Below are 13093 nucleotides of genomic sequence, written 5' to 3' on the forward strand. Positions count from 1 at the left end.
TGGTCTCGCACTCAGAACTGGCTGAGGGCTTTGAGCTGCCAGAGGCTCTTGGTAGACGGCTAGGCTGGGCGTGGATAGTTGGGGTGATTGGTGCCCAGGAGCCAGCGGCTAGATTGCAAGATGAGCTGTTGCTGCTGGCAGGGGTGTGTGTGGAGGGTGGAAGGCTGAGCCCAGCAGGGCTGAAGACACTTGTTTTCAGACTTGAGCTCGCTGGCTCCTGGAAGGGCCTGAACACTTTAAAGTGGCTTGGCTGGGGGGCCATGACACCGCTACAGTGACGTAGGCTGAAGATTGTTGTGGGGAAACTGAGGCAGAAGTGCTGCAATACCAAGTTTTGCCAGGAGGGGGCGCTCTCAGGTGGTGAGTCTTGTAACAGGGGGCTTAACTAGCATGTATATAAAAACAGGGCCCCAGTTTACATCGCATCTGAAAGATTCTTCCCCCTTCCCCAGGCAAAAGCACGGTGCTCGGTTTGTTTCCTGGGCTGAGGTTTGAACATCCAGGTGCAGCGATTTCAGAGGTTAAGATGGAGGTTTGAGGTGCGCTAGTTGTAGTGAGTGGGCCTGGGGGAGCCTGGCAGCCAGCACAGGGCTTTGCAGTGGCATTATAGGCAAGGGAACCACCCAGAAAAGCAGGGCTTACCAGGCCCAAGGAAGGCAGAGAAGATAGCTCAGTGGTTTGAGCATTGGTCTGCTAAAGCCAGGGTTGTGAGTTCAATCCTTGAGGGGGCCATTTAGGGATCTGGGGTAAAAAGCTGTCTGGGGATTGGGCCTGTTTTGAGCAGGGGGTTGGACTAGATGACCTCCTGAGGTCCCTTCTAATCCTGATATTCTCTGACTCAGGCCTACGCACCCTTGGGCCCTGGAGTGGGTGGGGAGGCTGCTACTGAGGGGCATTGTTTGTATAGGACTGAGGGAGGGCTAGCGGGGGAAAGCAGAGTCTGAGGAGGGGGTAGTGGGGCCTGGAAAGGCATGAGGAGGGGCAGGAGAATTACTCACCGCAGCAGAACTTACCAGAGTGAGGGCTGGCTGGGAGACCCAGGGCCCGGACGTTGTGGAAGTCGAGAAGTTGCTGTGGAATACAGCTGCAAGCTGAAGCAGGGTGCTGGATACCAGGCAAGCAGGTTGCTAGGGCCCTGCGTGTCCCTACTGCAGACAGTCACTCCTTTTTTCCAGAGGTTTGGGGAAAACCAGACACATGGGCACCTCCGAGGTGGGCACACTATGTTCATATCCCGCCGCTGGGGCCGCCCGCTCTGTTCAGAGGTTTGGGGAGGACCAGACATACTGGCATCCCACTGAGAGGTGGAATTCAGGATCTCCAAGTGACTCGCTGGCCTTGCTGGATACCCCTTTTTGGGGCTGTGCTCAGGGAAAAACTCTGCCTGACACATTCCCCTTGGTCTATAACAGAACACGCAGGCTCCATTTCTTTCCATTCCTTTCTTCTGGGGGGAGAGCGAGAGCAGGCAAAGCCCCCATGCTCCCCTGTGGAGGAGGCAAAGGAAAGGGAGGGAGGATGTTGTGGCCTTGGATTAGATAATCAGGGAACTATAACTAGAGGTGGGGGTTCAGAGTTCTTTGTCTCCTTCTTACGGCCTTGCATGAGCACCCAGGTCTAGCCCTGAGAATGGCATCGCAGGCCCTGGGGTTGCTCCAGAGAACACAGCTGGGTTTGACTCCCGCAGGGGGGTTCAGCCTGTCTGGGCAGCAATAACCTTATTTGCGTATGTGATTATGAGCATGCTGTTCACTACCTCACTGTTCTGACGGCCTCTAGTATCACAGACGGGATCCTGTCAGCACTACTGTGACACATTGCAGGGTGAACCCAGCTGTCTGTGGTGTATCACTACCACCTGCTCACAGCAGGAGGGAGCCCCGTCTGTGTCTACCAGGGGAAAAACACCTCAGCCACCATCGGTTGACAACACAGGCGCTCTGCTCCGGGCTCCATGAGCTCTGCTCTTTCCTAGTAATTTACACACCCACTTCGTTACACTCAAATGCCCAGCCCCATATCTTCTGGAAACCCGCAATGCACGCCAATCCGCTGCCTGGGTAGAGGTGTCACCTCAGTTTAACACTCCCCTTAGCACAAGGCACTTAGATGTGTCTATAGTAAAAACAAATTGAAGTTTATTTAACAGCGTTGGAGGTAGATTCAAATAAAAGCAAGTACAGGGGTTTGGAAACATAAGGTTACAGATAAAAGAAGAACATAAAAGGCAATCTTTAGCCTATGCTTATCAAAGAAAACTGGGATCCCCCTCTCAGGAGACCCGCCCGCTGGTAGAGTGTCTCCTCCCTAATGGATAATATCTTGTGCCCTGTCTTCTTCTCTGATACAGTTACAGACTATTGTCTGGTAGCCCAGGGGGGTCCTCTGTTCAGAGACTTTTCTTGGGGTTATTTTGTCTTTGTAAATGCTCCAGCCTGCATCTGGGCCAGACAGTAAACACAGGGCTTGCGCTGGCCCCATGGATATTGAGTGTTGATTGAGTCAGTTCTGAGACCTCTCCCGCCTCAGGTGGCAAGTTTCACTTCCAGCAGTTTGGGAGCGCAATAGCCTACGTTACATCACTCTAAAATTGTTTCCCGTACGAACATCTTGCAATAACCATGAAGATCAGCTAGTTCTTAGCTTTCGGCAGGGACCCCACACGACATCCTTCAATGCAACACTGAAAAGATGGTCGGCCACGGGGTAATATACTTGCCTGGGCATGTCTGCACAGCTGCCCCTGTGGGCTTCCCAGTGGCAGTTTCTGGAAAGGAAGTGGAGGAGTGAGTCCTACTGGCTCCTGCTCACTTCCCTCTCCCGTGTGGAGCCCACACACCAGGTCCAGCCTTGTTCGCTCCCTGTGCTCTGTGTATGGGGGGATCTTCCCAGGCCCCTCACACTCGCTTACCGACAAACTAGTCTCTGTGTCAATGGCACTGACGCACAGGCCTCCTTCCCGGGGTCACAGAGAATGCAGGAGGTGGCCAGCTGGCTTCTAAGTACCTCCTGCTCCAAACACAGGAAATTCTGTCACTATGGTAAATACCCCCAGTGACTGCACGAGGAAAACTGAAAGACACTCGGGGGACCCATGCGATTCTCTCATAAAAGTCATTTATTAGAACAGCAAACACTTTCCTTTAGTACAGCAGCTGTACGCACCTATGATTGCAGTACAGCGTAAACTACGGGTTACAAGTCACTAGAAATCTAATAAGCATCATGAACATCATCAAGAACTGGGAATATAACGACTATGAAAAACGAGTCCACAGTGGCCCGGCAACTGAGTCTCATAAGAAATTAAACAAATAACAGATCAGCGTTGTCCTGCAACACAGCTCTTCTGTAGCTGAGATAAACTAATAGGTTTAAATGAACAAGATAGCACCCATTCAATAAATTAGGTAAACTTAATACTAGAATAACAATATAACAAATAAGAACATTCTAAATAGAATGGTAAGCACTAAAAGGAAATGATTATCTATTTACATATGTCTTTTTGCTGGAACATTATTCCATTAGCTTCCCCTCCCACCCTATCCCCAGTTCAATTAACTATGTTTTTTCAACAAACTCAATTGCTTGGCAAATGGTGGGCAACAAAATGGAGTCTTTCTCCAGCCCCTGAAACTAATCTAGAGAGTGTCATCAACCAAAGGAAAGCGTAATAACATGCGGCATGCAGTCTCTTCACTACAGAAACGGGAAAAGTTAACGTTCTGGCATTTAAACACAGTGGTAATAATCTGTCGTTTTTACATGTGACATTTGTCTGAATTACCAGAAAGTTAAGTTTGTGAATGGAAGCAGAATGTTAGGCACAGGTAGGCATGGCAACAAGCATGTTTATTCCTGAGAATGTGAATGCCATGGACTGTGATTCTGACTCTCTCTTTCCTCTTCTCTCTCTGTTCTCTCCTGCTCCCCAAGTGATGCTAACCTCGGAACAGAATGAATCCTCTCTACGAAAAAAAGGACACTGTCGGGTGGTTTTTTAAGGCTAGGTTTTCGCTGTAGCTATAAAAAAATAAATGCTAATATCAAAAGGGCCAACTGCAGGCCCTGTGAGATATGGCAGCACCGTGTCAGCTGGCACCGTTACGTAGCGCGCAGTTTATAAAGCCACTGAGTGGGTGCAAGTGCTCGTCCCAAGTCCTCTGGCAAATCCGCACTGCCTTGCAGTGCCTGGGAACAGGAGGATGGTAAACAGCCCGGTCCATCTACTGAGCTAAACAGAAAAGCCTTTGAAAATGATAAATTATAGAACCAGAACTGTTCAATTAACATCTAATTATTCTGCTGAAACCAAGTGATCATCCCATCAGAAATGTAATTATCTTCTCCGGCTACCTACCCGTCTTAATTACAGTGGTCTGATGAAGCCCTGGCAAACCTCTTGGTATTTAAAAGTAATATCTTTGGGCCAAATCCTGCTCAGGGATGCACTGACTTCAGTGTGAACCACATCCACGCGTGAGGGAAGAATTTGGCCTTATCTGCTATAAAGGATATGACTGTCTCCAAATACTTGATGCATTCCACCTGGCTCTGTATAGACTAACTGGTAATCCAAGACCAATGTCTACAAATATGCTTGAGGGTACTCCACAAGAAAGGCCACAGGGAAAGAAACATCACTGGAGGTAATTTGACTGGCATCAGCAAATGCTTGCCCACAAAGGGCTCCCCCCCGCCCCGAGACTCTCCCTGGTTTCTTTACACAGCATCTTTTGTCTGATGTATAACTCAGTCGAAAGTTATTGGAAGGGTTTCACTTGCAATGGCAGCAGCTAAATTGGTCAACAGCAACCACACTGGTATGAGGAAATGAAAAGCCCACATTTAAAAATAACAGCAAATCAAAGTAATGACCCAAACCGAAAAGCTGACACAGAGTAACATCTCAGGCTATCTAGGTACTTTATCAGCCAAAAGAGCTAAACAGCAAAGCAAACGCGCACAGTACGGTGCCGGAGACGCCAAGCGGGTTTGCCGTGCGGTCGTGGAGTACGAAGACTGGAGAAGGCCAGTTTCTTCTCTTCTCACTTTTGTTTTTGTTTTTGGTTTTCCCTGGTCTCCAGTTACCAGCTGACCAAAGATTCCCCGGCTCCTATGAGGTCTCTGCTTGACAAAGTAAAGCAGCTCTCTTGACTCATCCTGAGAAAAGGCAGCTGGCGTCAGTAGTCTCATCACTGCATGGATGCCCTGGAAGTATAGAATTCGGGGACCGGCAAACCAGTGTGGAGCGTCACCTGCAACGACAGCCCTGTTACCAGAGAGCAATCTGCATTCTTCCACCCCTGACTTTGCTTACGAGAGTAAGGGGTCTAAACACCATGTGCAAGAAGCACTGTGTGCAGCTGGCATTCTGCTCTGGCTTACCAGAGTGCCCTGGCTGCTCGGCTTGACTAGCGAAACGGGCTGCAGGCCACGGCGCATCAGGGGTGTGGTGGACCCGCAGTCCCTGGTGCAGGCGGATTGCCATCAGCAGCACACGGAGCCGCAGCGGGAGCAGTGCGAGAGGAGGGGCACAGAGCGCTCGGCAGGACACGCCTCTGGTGTGATTGGGGAGGCACAGGGGCTCCCTGACTGGATCTGTCTGATAGTGTATAACTTGCACTGTTCTCATCCCACGATGATTCAAGCTTTGTTTCCCATCTTTAAAAACCACCAGTCTTCCAAAGTGCCCAGAGGAATCTGTGCCGAGGAAAGGCCCCGCTGGGATAGAGGGCAGCCAAATGTATTACTGGGAGCCCTGGCCCCCCAGCCATGCATCCTTCCCTTGTAATATTCATCGTCTCCACGCCTCTCCTCCTTGTCCCCTCTTGTGGTATTCCCTGCTGCTGCCTCATGCCCAGTAGCGGGTTCGCTGCCTCCTCCCCCTTGTACCCGTGGCGCCGAGAACGCCGGTGATGCTCTCCTGACGTCTTTGGCAGGCCTGTCCTGACACGGTACCTTTAATTCACACTCATCTGTCCATCCCTGTGCAGAACCAAGAGCAGGACGCAAGGCAAAGGCCACAGAGCAGGATAGGCTGGGTGGCACCAGAAGAGGATCACCCACATGTGATCGGTAATAAGAGGAGCAGGGATCACACGACTGGGTGCACCGAGCTCACGGAGAAAGGCTCTCTGGGGATGCTGGGTCCCTAGAACAACTGTGGGCTCCAGGAATTCTGCCTGCCTCCCTGCCCTTAGCGCCTCTGTTGTGTTCCAAGGCATTGCTGGTCACAGCTGGTCTGCGGCAGCAGCAGATTCCCCTGGCAGCATTTTCTCTGGGCAGGAATATAGACATGGGAAGGGCCGTTCCCCTCATTGATAACTGAGCAGCTACAGATGCAGCAATTGTGGCAGAAGAAGGAGTATGCAATGGAGAGGATTTCAAAGGTACAAAAGGGAATCAGGCGCCCAACTCCCTCACTCCCCTTTGTGTCTGTGACAATCTCTGCAAATATACTGGAGAGAACTTTCTGTGCACAGATTTCACTACAGATACCAGGGAATATGGAAGAGCACTTCTCTTTCATCTGTTATGACACGCATATTAGAGAAACTGCTATTTGCTTTTCTCAGGAAAATGATTCACAAAGAGAAGACTTCATCAACCAACCAGAGAGACGGCCAAACCACCCCTGGATTCTGTTTAGGGAAAATATCCCGTCAGGTTGTTCTTGTAACTGGCTGACCTACAGTCTCAAAACCTATGAGGATTGCCAGTTTTCGTGAACAGCGTCACAGAGTCTGTAGCTTGCTTTGTTGTCTAGATCACTGATATGCATACAGCTGTGTAGAGTTGTCCCTTCTCAGATTAATTCTCCTTTCTGCATAGTTTAATTCTCATATTCATCGTGGGAAGGAAGCGTAACTCGTTCTTTTACTTACAGAATAACGTAGGGGTTTTAGTGTCAAATTTACAAATGATTTTATCCAAAATAAAGTCTTCTGAATCCTAATAAAGCCATTTGAGTTACTCACACAGCTTTGGGGGAAAAGGATAATCAATGTCTTGAGTTTATTAGCAGTATTTTTATCAGCATGTCCTTGGGCTTCTCTATTATTTGGGGATTTTAAACTTTATCTCTTCTATTGATCTGTCAGGAAGCAATGGGGTTTGATAAATATTCTCCTCTCGTAGGACAAAGTAACGGATGTAGAGACGGGAATTAAACTCATCGAGCAATGGTGCTTATACATGTGTATCACACCCATGTACACGGTCATAACTATAAAGGGAAGGGTAACAGCCCTCCTGTGTACAGTACTATAAAATCCCTCCTGGCCAGAGATGCCAAAATCCTTTTACCTGTAAAGGGTTAAGAAGCTCAGGTAACCTGGCTGACACCTGACCTAAAGGACCAATAAGGGGACAAGATACTTTCAAATCTTGGTGGGGGGAAGGTTTTAGTTTGTGCTCTTTGTTTTGGGGGGGAGTTCGCTCTTGGGACTGAGAGGGACCAGACATCAATCCAGGTTCTCCAAATCTTTCTGAACAAGTCTCTCATATTTCAAACTTGTAAGTACAGCCAGGCAAGGTGTGGTAGTTTTATCTTTGTTTTCTCAACTTGTAAATGTACTTTTTGCTAGAGTGTTTACCTCTGTTTGCTGTAACTTTGAACCTAAGGCTAGAGGAGGGTCCTCTGGGCTCTTTAAGTTTGATTACTCTGTAAAGTTATTTTCCATCCTGATTTTACAGAGATGATGTTGACCTTTTTCTTTAATTAAAAGCCTTCTTTTTAAGAACCTGATTGATTTTTCCTTGTTTTTAGATCCAAGGGGGTTGGATCTGTATTCACCAGGGAATTGGTGAAGAGTCTCTCAAGGCTACCCAGGGAAGGGAATTGGCACATTGGGAGTGGTGGCAGAGGAACAGATCTAAGCTGTTAGTTAAGCTTAGAAGTTTTCATGCAGGCCCCCACATCTGTACCCTAAAGTTCAGAGTGGGGAAGGAGCCTTGACATACACATACAAAGATACACAGACAAGTACCACAGAGTGTTGAACACACTGTCACTGCTCACTATAAAATCATAATCTTACTAAGGACTGCGTTGCTTAGCAACTTAATAATGGTACTCCGAATCGATCACCGGAGTCTCAGATTTCCATAAAATCAGGTTAACGCTGGATCAGCTGTGAAGAAAGGGCCAGACTATGGTTCTTAGAGGGCACGGAGATGGGGGATGCCCTTTATTCGGGCACAATGTTTGCACTTCTAGCCAATTCCCCCTTGTGCTCAAGGGCCTGATCCAAATCCCTCTGAAGTCAGTGGGACTCTTTCCATGGATTCATGGGTGCTGGATAGAGCTCATGGCTGCATTGTGTCTCTCTCTCCTGCCTAGGGAAGATTACCTTTGATGTCCATAATATTGCCCAAAATAAATAACTGAACCTACTACATGGGCACCTCATCAAACTGCCTGAAACGTCCTGACTTAACCGATTCAAGCTTATTTCTTCCTGGCATCTTCGAGGAAGATTTTAACAAGCTTTGGGCAATGCTGCGGTGCTTAGAGGAGCAAAGGGTGATAAAGTGGGCAGACCAAAACCAGGCTCAGTGAAAGTGTCGGCTGCGTGAATGAAACCAACAACGCCTTGAAGAGGACAATAAGGGGGATAGGAGAAAATAATAATTGAGACTAAAAATACCAGATTAGTTCAGAGCAAGATAAACATTATACGGTCTTCCAGTCGTCACTGCGGAGATAGAGTTCATGAATGGTCAAGAGCTCAAAAGAGAGCCTCTGTCTGAAATTACTGTGTGTGGAACAGGATGCAGAACATCCTTGGTATTACACCAGTGGGACATGGGAGTGTAGCGGGGTGGTTATCCTGCTCCTGCCCTGAAGGGCTGAAAACAGCCCTGGGAGAGGGCTGTGGCAGGGGAAAGGCTGGGCTGATTGGAAAGCAGCCACAGGTGTGGCTGGCTTAATGAGGTCCCAGCTGGCCCTTATAAGAAGGCTGTGAGCCAGAGACCCAAGAGGAGTCTCTCTCCAGGCTGGGAGAGAGCAGTGCCTGGCTGCCTGCAGAAAGGGGACTGGGAGTGAAGCAGGGCTGGGGAGAGCCAGAGGACCAGGGGAGCTCCAGGCTGGCAACTCCCCAGGCTGCAGGGCCTGGTCCAAGGCCCATAGAGATACTGGGAGACAGAGGAAGGCAACAGGTCCGAACCCCCTTGCCTATGATGAGTGGCTTTTACACTGCAGTGTGCCCCAGGGAGTGGGGGCTTGGTGATGACTGGCAGTAGCCCAGACTGAGGCAAGGTGGGGATTAGAGGGTTGGGGGGTTTCCCAGAGAGGGGAGACCCATAGAGACTGGTGGGGGTATTGCCAGGGGGCAGCCCCAGGATAAAGGGGCACCGCGGTCCGGGAGGGACACGGGGCCAGCTACAAGCGGGACACCAGCCTGCAGAGGGCACCCAGGCTGGAAAAGAGCAAATTCCCTGAGATGACCAGCAGGAGGCGCCGCAGGGGTGAGTCCCGTGCCTTTACAGGGAGACTTTTAATAACTAGGGCGATTCCTGGAGGATGTTGATAAGGATGTTGATGAGAAGGCTGTTCCTGGCCAAGCTCTACTGAGCCAAAGGCAGTGGCGCTCCTGTTCTCCTGCCATCCATGGGCGAGAAGAAGCGCAAGGAACAAGCTATGTGCTGTCCAGAGGCACATCTTGATGTCAGTGGCTCACCAGTGACCTGGGTCATTATATTTACTCTTCCAAACTGCCCTGTTCCACAAAGGTTCTCACCCCTTCTAGCAGTTGCTGAGGTTTTTCTTACACTGTTGAGAACACTCTAGTGGATAAGAATGGTGCTAAATGTACAGAAAGACAGTGCTCCAAAGGCAGGAGCTCGCCACCAGGTTCGGACCTTTTCTATGCTGCTGCTGTGAAACCTCTTTCTCTGACAAAGCACATACCTGTACATTCCTGTTCAGACTGACGGCAGGGAAGAACAGGCCCTCCATGTTCTCAAAAGCCACAGGACCTTGCTGATCTTCGTTGATGGAAAATGTTAGGGTCCTCCTGGTTAAGTCAAGGAGCACTCCAACTGTGGCACCTTTTGTTATTCCCCCTTCGGTCCTGTTGGGGAAAGAGGAAGTCAGAGGATGTGCATCACTACAGCGTCTGTACGGAATGGCTTCCCTGAAACGCACAAAACAACACCCCTGATCAGAGCCAGATTTACCCCTTACACGCCCCTAGGCACAGCATCGTCAGCGCCCCCCCACCTACAGCTGACCTTCGTGTTTCACAGAGTTTTAGAGAGGTACGGCACCCCTAGAATGCCCCTAGGCACGTGCCTACTGTACCTAATTGTAAATCCAGCCCTGTCCCTGATTCCTGGCAGTCTCCAGTGAAACAGTGCAGCCTAAAAACACTTCAAGGGACAAATACATGTGTACACACGAACTGCACAATATTGTAGCCTAGTGATGATGGGCCAGATTCTGCCCCTTGGATACACACCCGGGGCTCCCATTATCTTCAATGGAAGCGTTGGCGGGGAGGTGTGTCTCAGGGCGGAATTGTGCCCCAGAGGACAATCACATCGTTTGCGGAGACTTGGGAAAAGACTGGCTTCTCTGAACTTTGAAAACTGCGGCTCAGCCATTCCGAAGGAGCCACCTGGGAAGTCAGTGGGTGTTTGCCAGGCTGAGGACCGAGTATGGATCCCCAAATTTGGCCCAAACTGTTTGTGGATTATAGAACCTATGACCAAAGAAGTGAGGCAACCATTACACAACCAGAGCATCTCCCGGAATCATAGACACTAGTGCTGTAAGACTGTGCCACACGCCGAAGTCTGGTGCTCCACAACACACAACAAACATCCCAGTCTGTCACCCCTTTTAAAATTCTAGTCGGTATTACTACTGAGTCTCACTTTTCACTTCGCAGCTGAGGCCCTGATCCAGCTCCCATTGCAGTCAATGCAAAGACTCCCCAACCCTATCGGTGGGTCCCTGATCCAGCTCCCATTGCAGTCAATGCAAAGACTCCCCAACCCTATGGGTGGGTCCCTGATCCAGCTCCCATTGCAGTCAATGCAAAGACTCCCCAACCCTATGGGTGGGTCCCTGATCCAGCTCCCATTGCAGTCAATACAAAGACTCCCCAACCCTATGGGTGGGTCCCAAGGGCCATAAGATAGCTCTGCACTGTACGGGGAACTCTTGTTTCCATGTTAAGATTGACAGTAACAACGGACAGCCTAATGGACACAACTTAATACCATTACACGTTCCTCCACCTATATGGTGCCTGCAGACATTTCCCCTTGTTCCTTTCCCTCCAGATAAGGAAGCGTCATGGGGAATTATGTGCGGGGAGCACGTAGGAGACACAAAAGGATAACATGCTGTCACGGCAGAGCCACAGGTGCTAGGAGACCCCTCCACAGAGTGTATTCTAAGATGGTTGCACATGCCAGTCTCATCTCAAACACAACCACAATTAGAATAATCCTCCGAGCTCAATGCTAATTGGCATCCAGGTGGGTCTCACCCATCTACAACCACCTACGTCACATGACTGGCTGAGTAGAGTGCTTCCATCTATTCCGCTGGTCGAGTGGTGGCCAACTGCCCTCAGTCATTAGCCATACATTACCAGTGAAAGGGCGGAAGAGCGTGTGGGAAGAACGCATTGCTTACAAAATAAGCGAACTATCCTGACAAACTGGCTTGCACGGAAAAATGGAGACAGAATTTCTACACCTCCGGATGGTATAAAAGCGATAAAGGTTTATTGGCACGAGTGTGGGATGAGTGCCTTACTCACGAGTGGTGAAATGTTCTGCACAGATAGACGGATGAATGTTCAGAGGACTAGGAAGCAGAGATAGACCGGGATCATTTCATTCTTAGCACAGTAGGTGAAGTGTTCTTGTAGCTGGTACAGCACCAAGGATGTCTGAACTGCCCCTAGTTTATGCTAAGCATAAGGACTTCACCTTAGGCTCTAGAGAGCAAATCCATTCCCAGTGTACGTTTGTGCAACTGCCATTGAAGGAGTAGCTTACATCAGGGTTGAGTTTGGGCCTTGATCTCTGAGAGAAAGAGAGTCTAGAGAAGACCTGATTCCAGGGTTTGTGGCATACCTGTTGGTGTGTGAATTGTTGTGCATGAACCAGCTCCGGTTATTGTCCACATACATTGCCCAGGCTTTGTCGTCCTTTCCTAGCATGACATCCTTGAGGACATCAACACGAGCCACGCCAAAGGCCGGGTCTGGGTGGTTATCGTAACGATCGATCGACAGCTCCCAATAATGGAGCCCTTTGGAAAAGCCAGTTTTCCCCAGCACAACCCTGTCATCATAGCTGTTACAGGTGACAGTCAGGTTGTCATTGGAAAAGAGGATGTCAGAGTGTGCAGAGCCGGGATCGAACGAAAACCAGGCCACTGGAAATACACAAAGGATAGCTGTTTAGTACGGCTGAAACAATCCATGCCAGCAACAAAGCCACACAGAGGGGATGAGAAGCACCACGCGCCACCTTGCAGGAAGAAAGCTCAACCATGAGGTTCAGCAGTGGCCTTAGGCTGCACTTATCACCAAGTACAGTAGGGAAACGGCTCACTATAAACTCAGAGGAAGGTAGAGAGAGACTGGACTGACTCAGTAGAATTTACCCATGGGAGAAGGTCTCCATGCTCAAAAATTATCCCTGTGGGCATGGAATCACTGATGGAGGCTATTGCTACCTAGGCCTGGTAACTGGCAGACCAGCAACCCCAGAGTCATGGAGCCTGATCCTGCAAACTTTTACACAAAGGTTGGGGGTTGTTATGGTCTAGTGGGTAGGGCACAGAACTGGGATGCTGTAGAGCCTGCTTCTATTCCTGACTCTGCCACTGACTTGCTGTGTGACCTTGGGTGAGACACACTGATTCTCTCCCATCTGTTGTTGGTCCTATCTATTTAGCCTGTAAGCTCTTCGGGGCAGGGACTGCCCCTTGCTACATGTTTCTACTGCACCTAGCAGACTGGGGACCTGACTTTGGTTGGGCCTCTAGGTAGTCGTGTAATACAAATATTAATAATAGTTACTCTTACGACTAAAGATTACTCATGTGAGTAATGCCTTGCAG

At 49.5% G+C, this 13093-nt stretch overlaps 1 protein-coding gene across 9 annotated transcripts in view; it reads right to left on the reverse strand.

Annotated features, from left to right (window-relative positions):
- Positions 1–3103: 3103 nt before the first annotated feature.
- Positions 3104–13093, reverse strand: part of TRIM9 (tripartite motif containing 9) — a 132997-nt gene continuing 123007 nt past the window's right edge. For all 9 annotated transcript variants that reach the window (XM_034768675.1, XM_034768674.1, XM_034768670.1 and 6 more), the window contains 3 exons: positions 12100–12403; positions 9917–10079; positions 3104–5261 (listed from right to left, as the gene is read on the reverse strand). In XM_034768675.1, coding sequence (XP_034624566.1) covers positions 5199–5261; positions 9917–10079; positions 12100–12403 — 530 coding nt within the window. In that variant the 3' untranslated portion in view covers positions 3104–5198. The remainder of the gene's footprint in view (positions 5262–9916; positions 10080–12099; positions 12404–13093) is intronic.

Source organism: Trachemys scripta, chromosome 4 (genome assembly GCF_013100865.1).
Source record: "Trachemys scripta elegans isolate TJP31775 chromosome 4, CAS_Tse_1.0, whole genome shotgun sequence".
In the NCBI taxonomy this organism is placed as follows: domain Eukaryota; kingdom Metazoa; phylum Chordata; order Testudines; family Emydidae; genus Trachemys; species Trachemys scripta.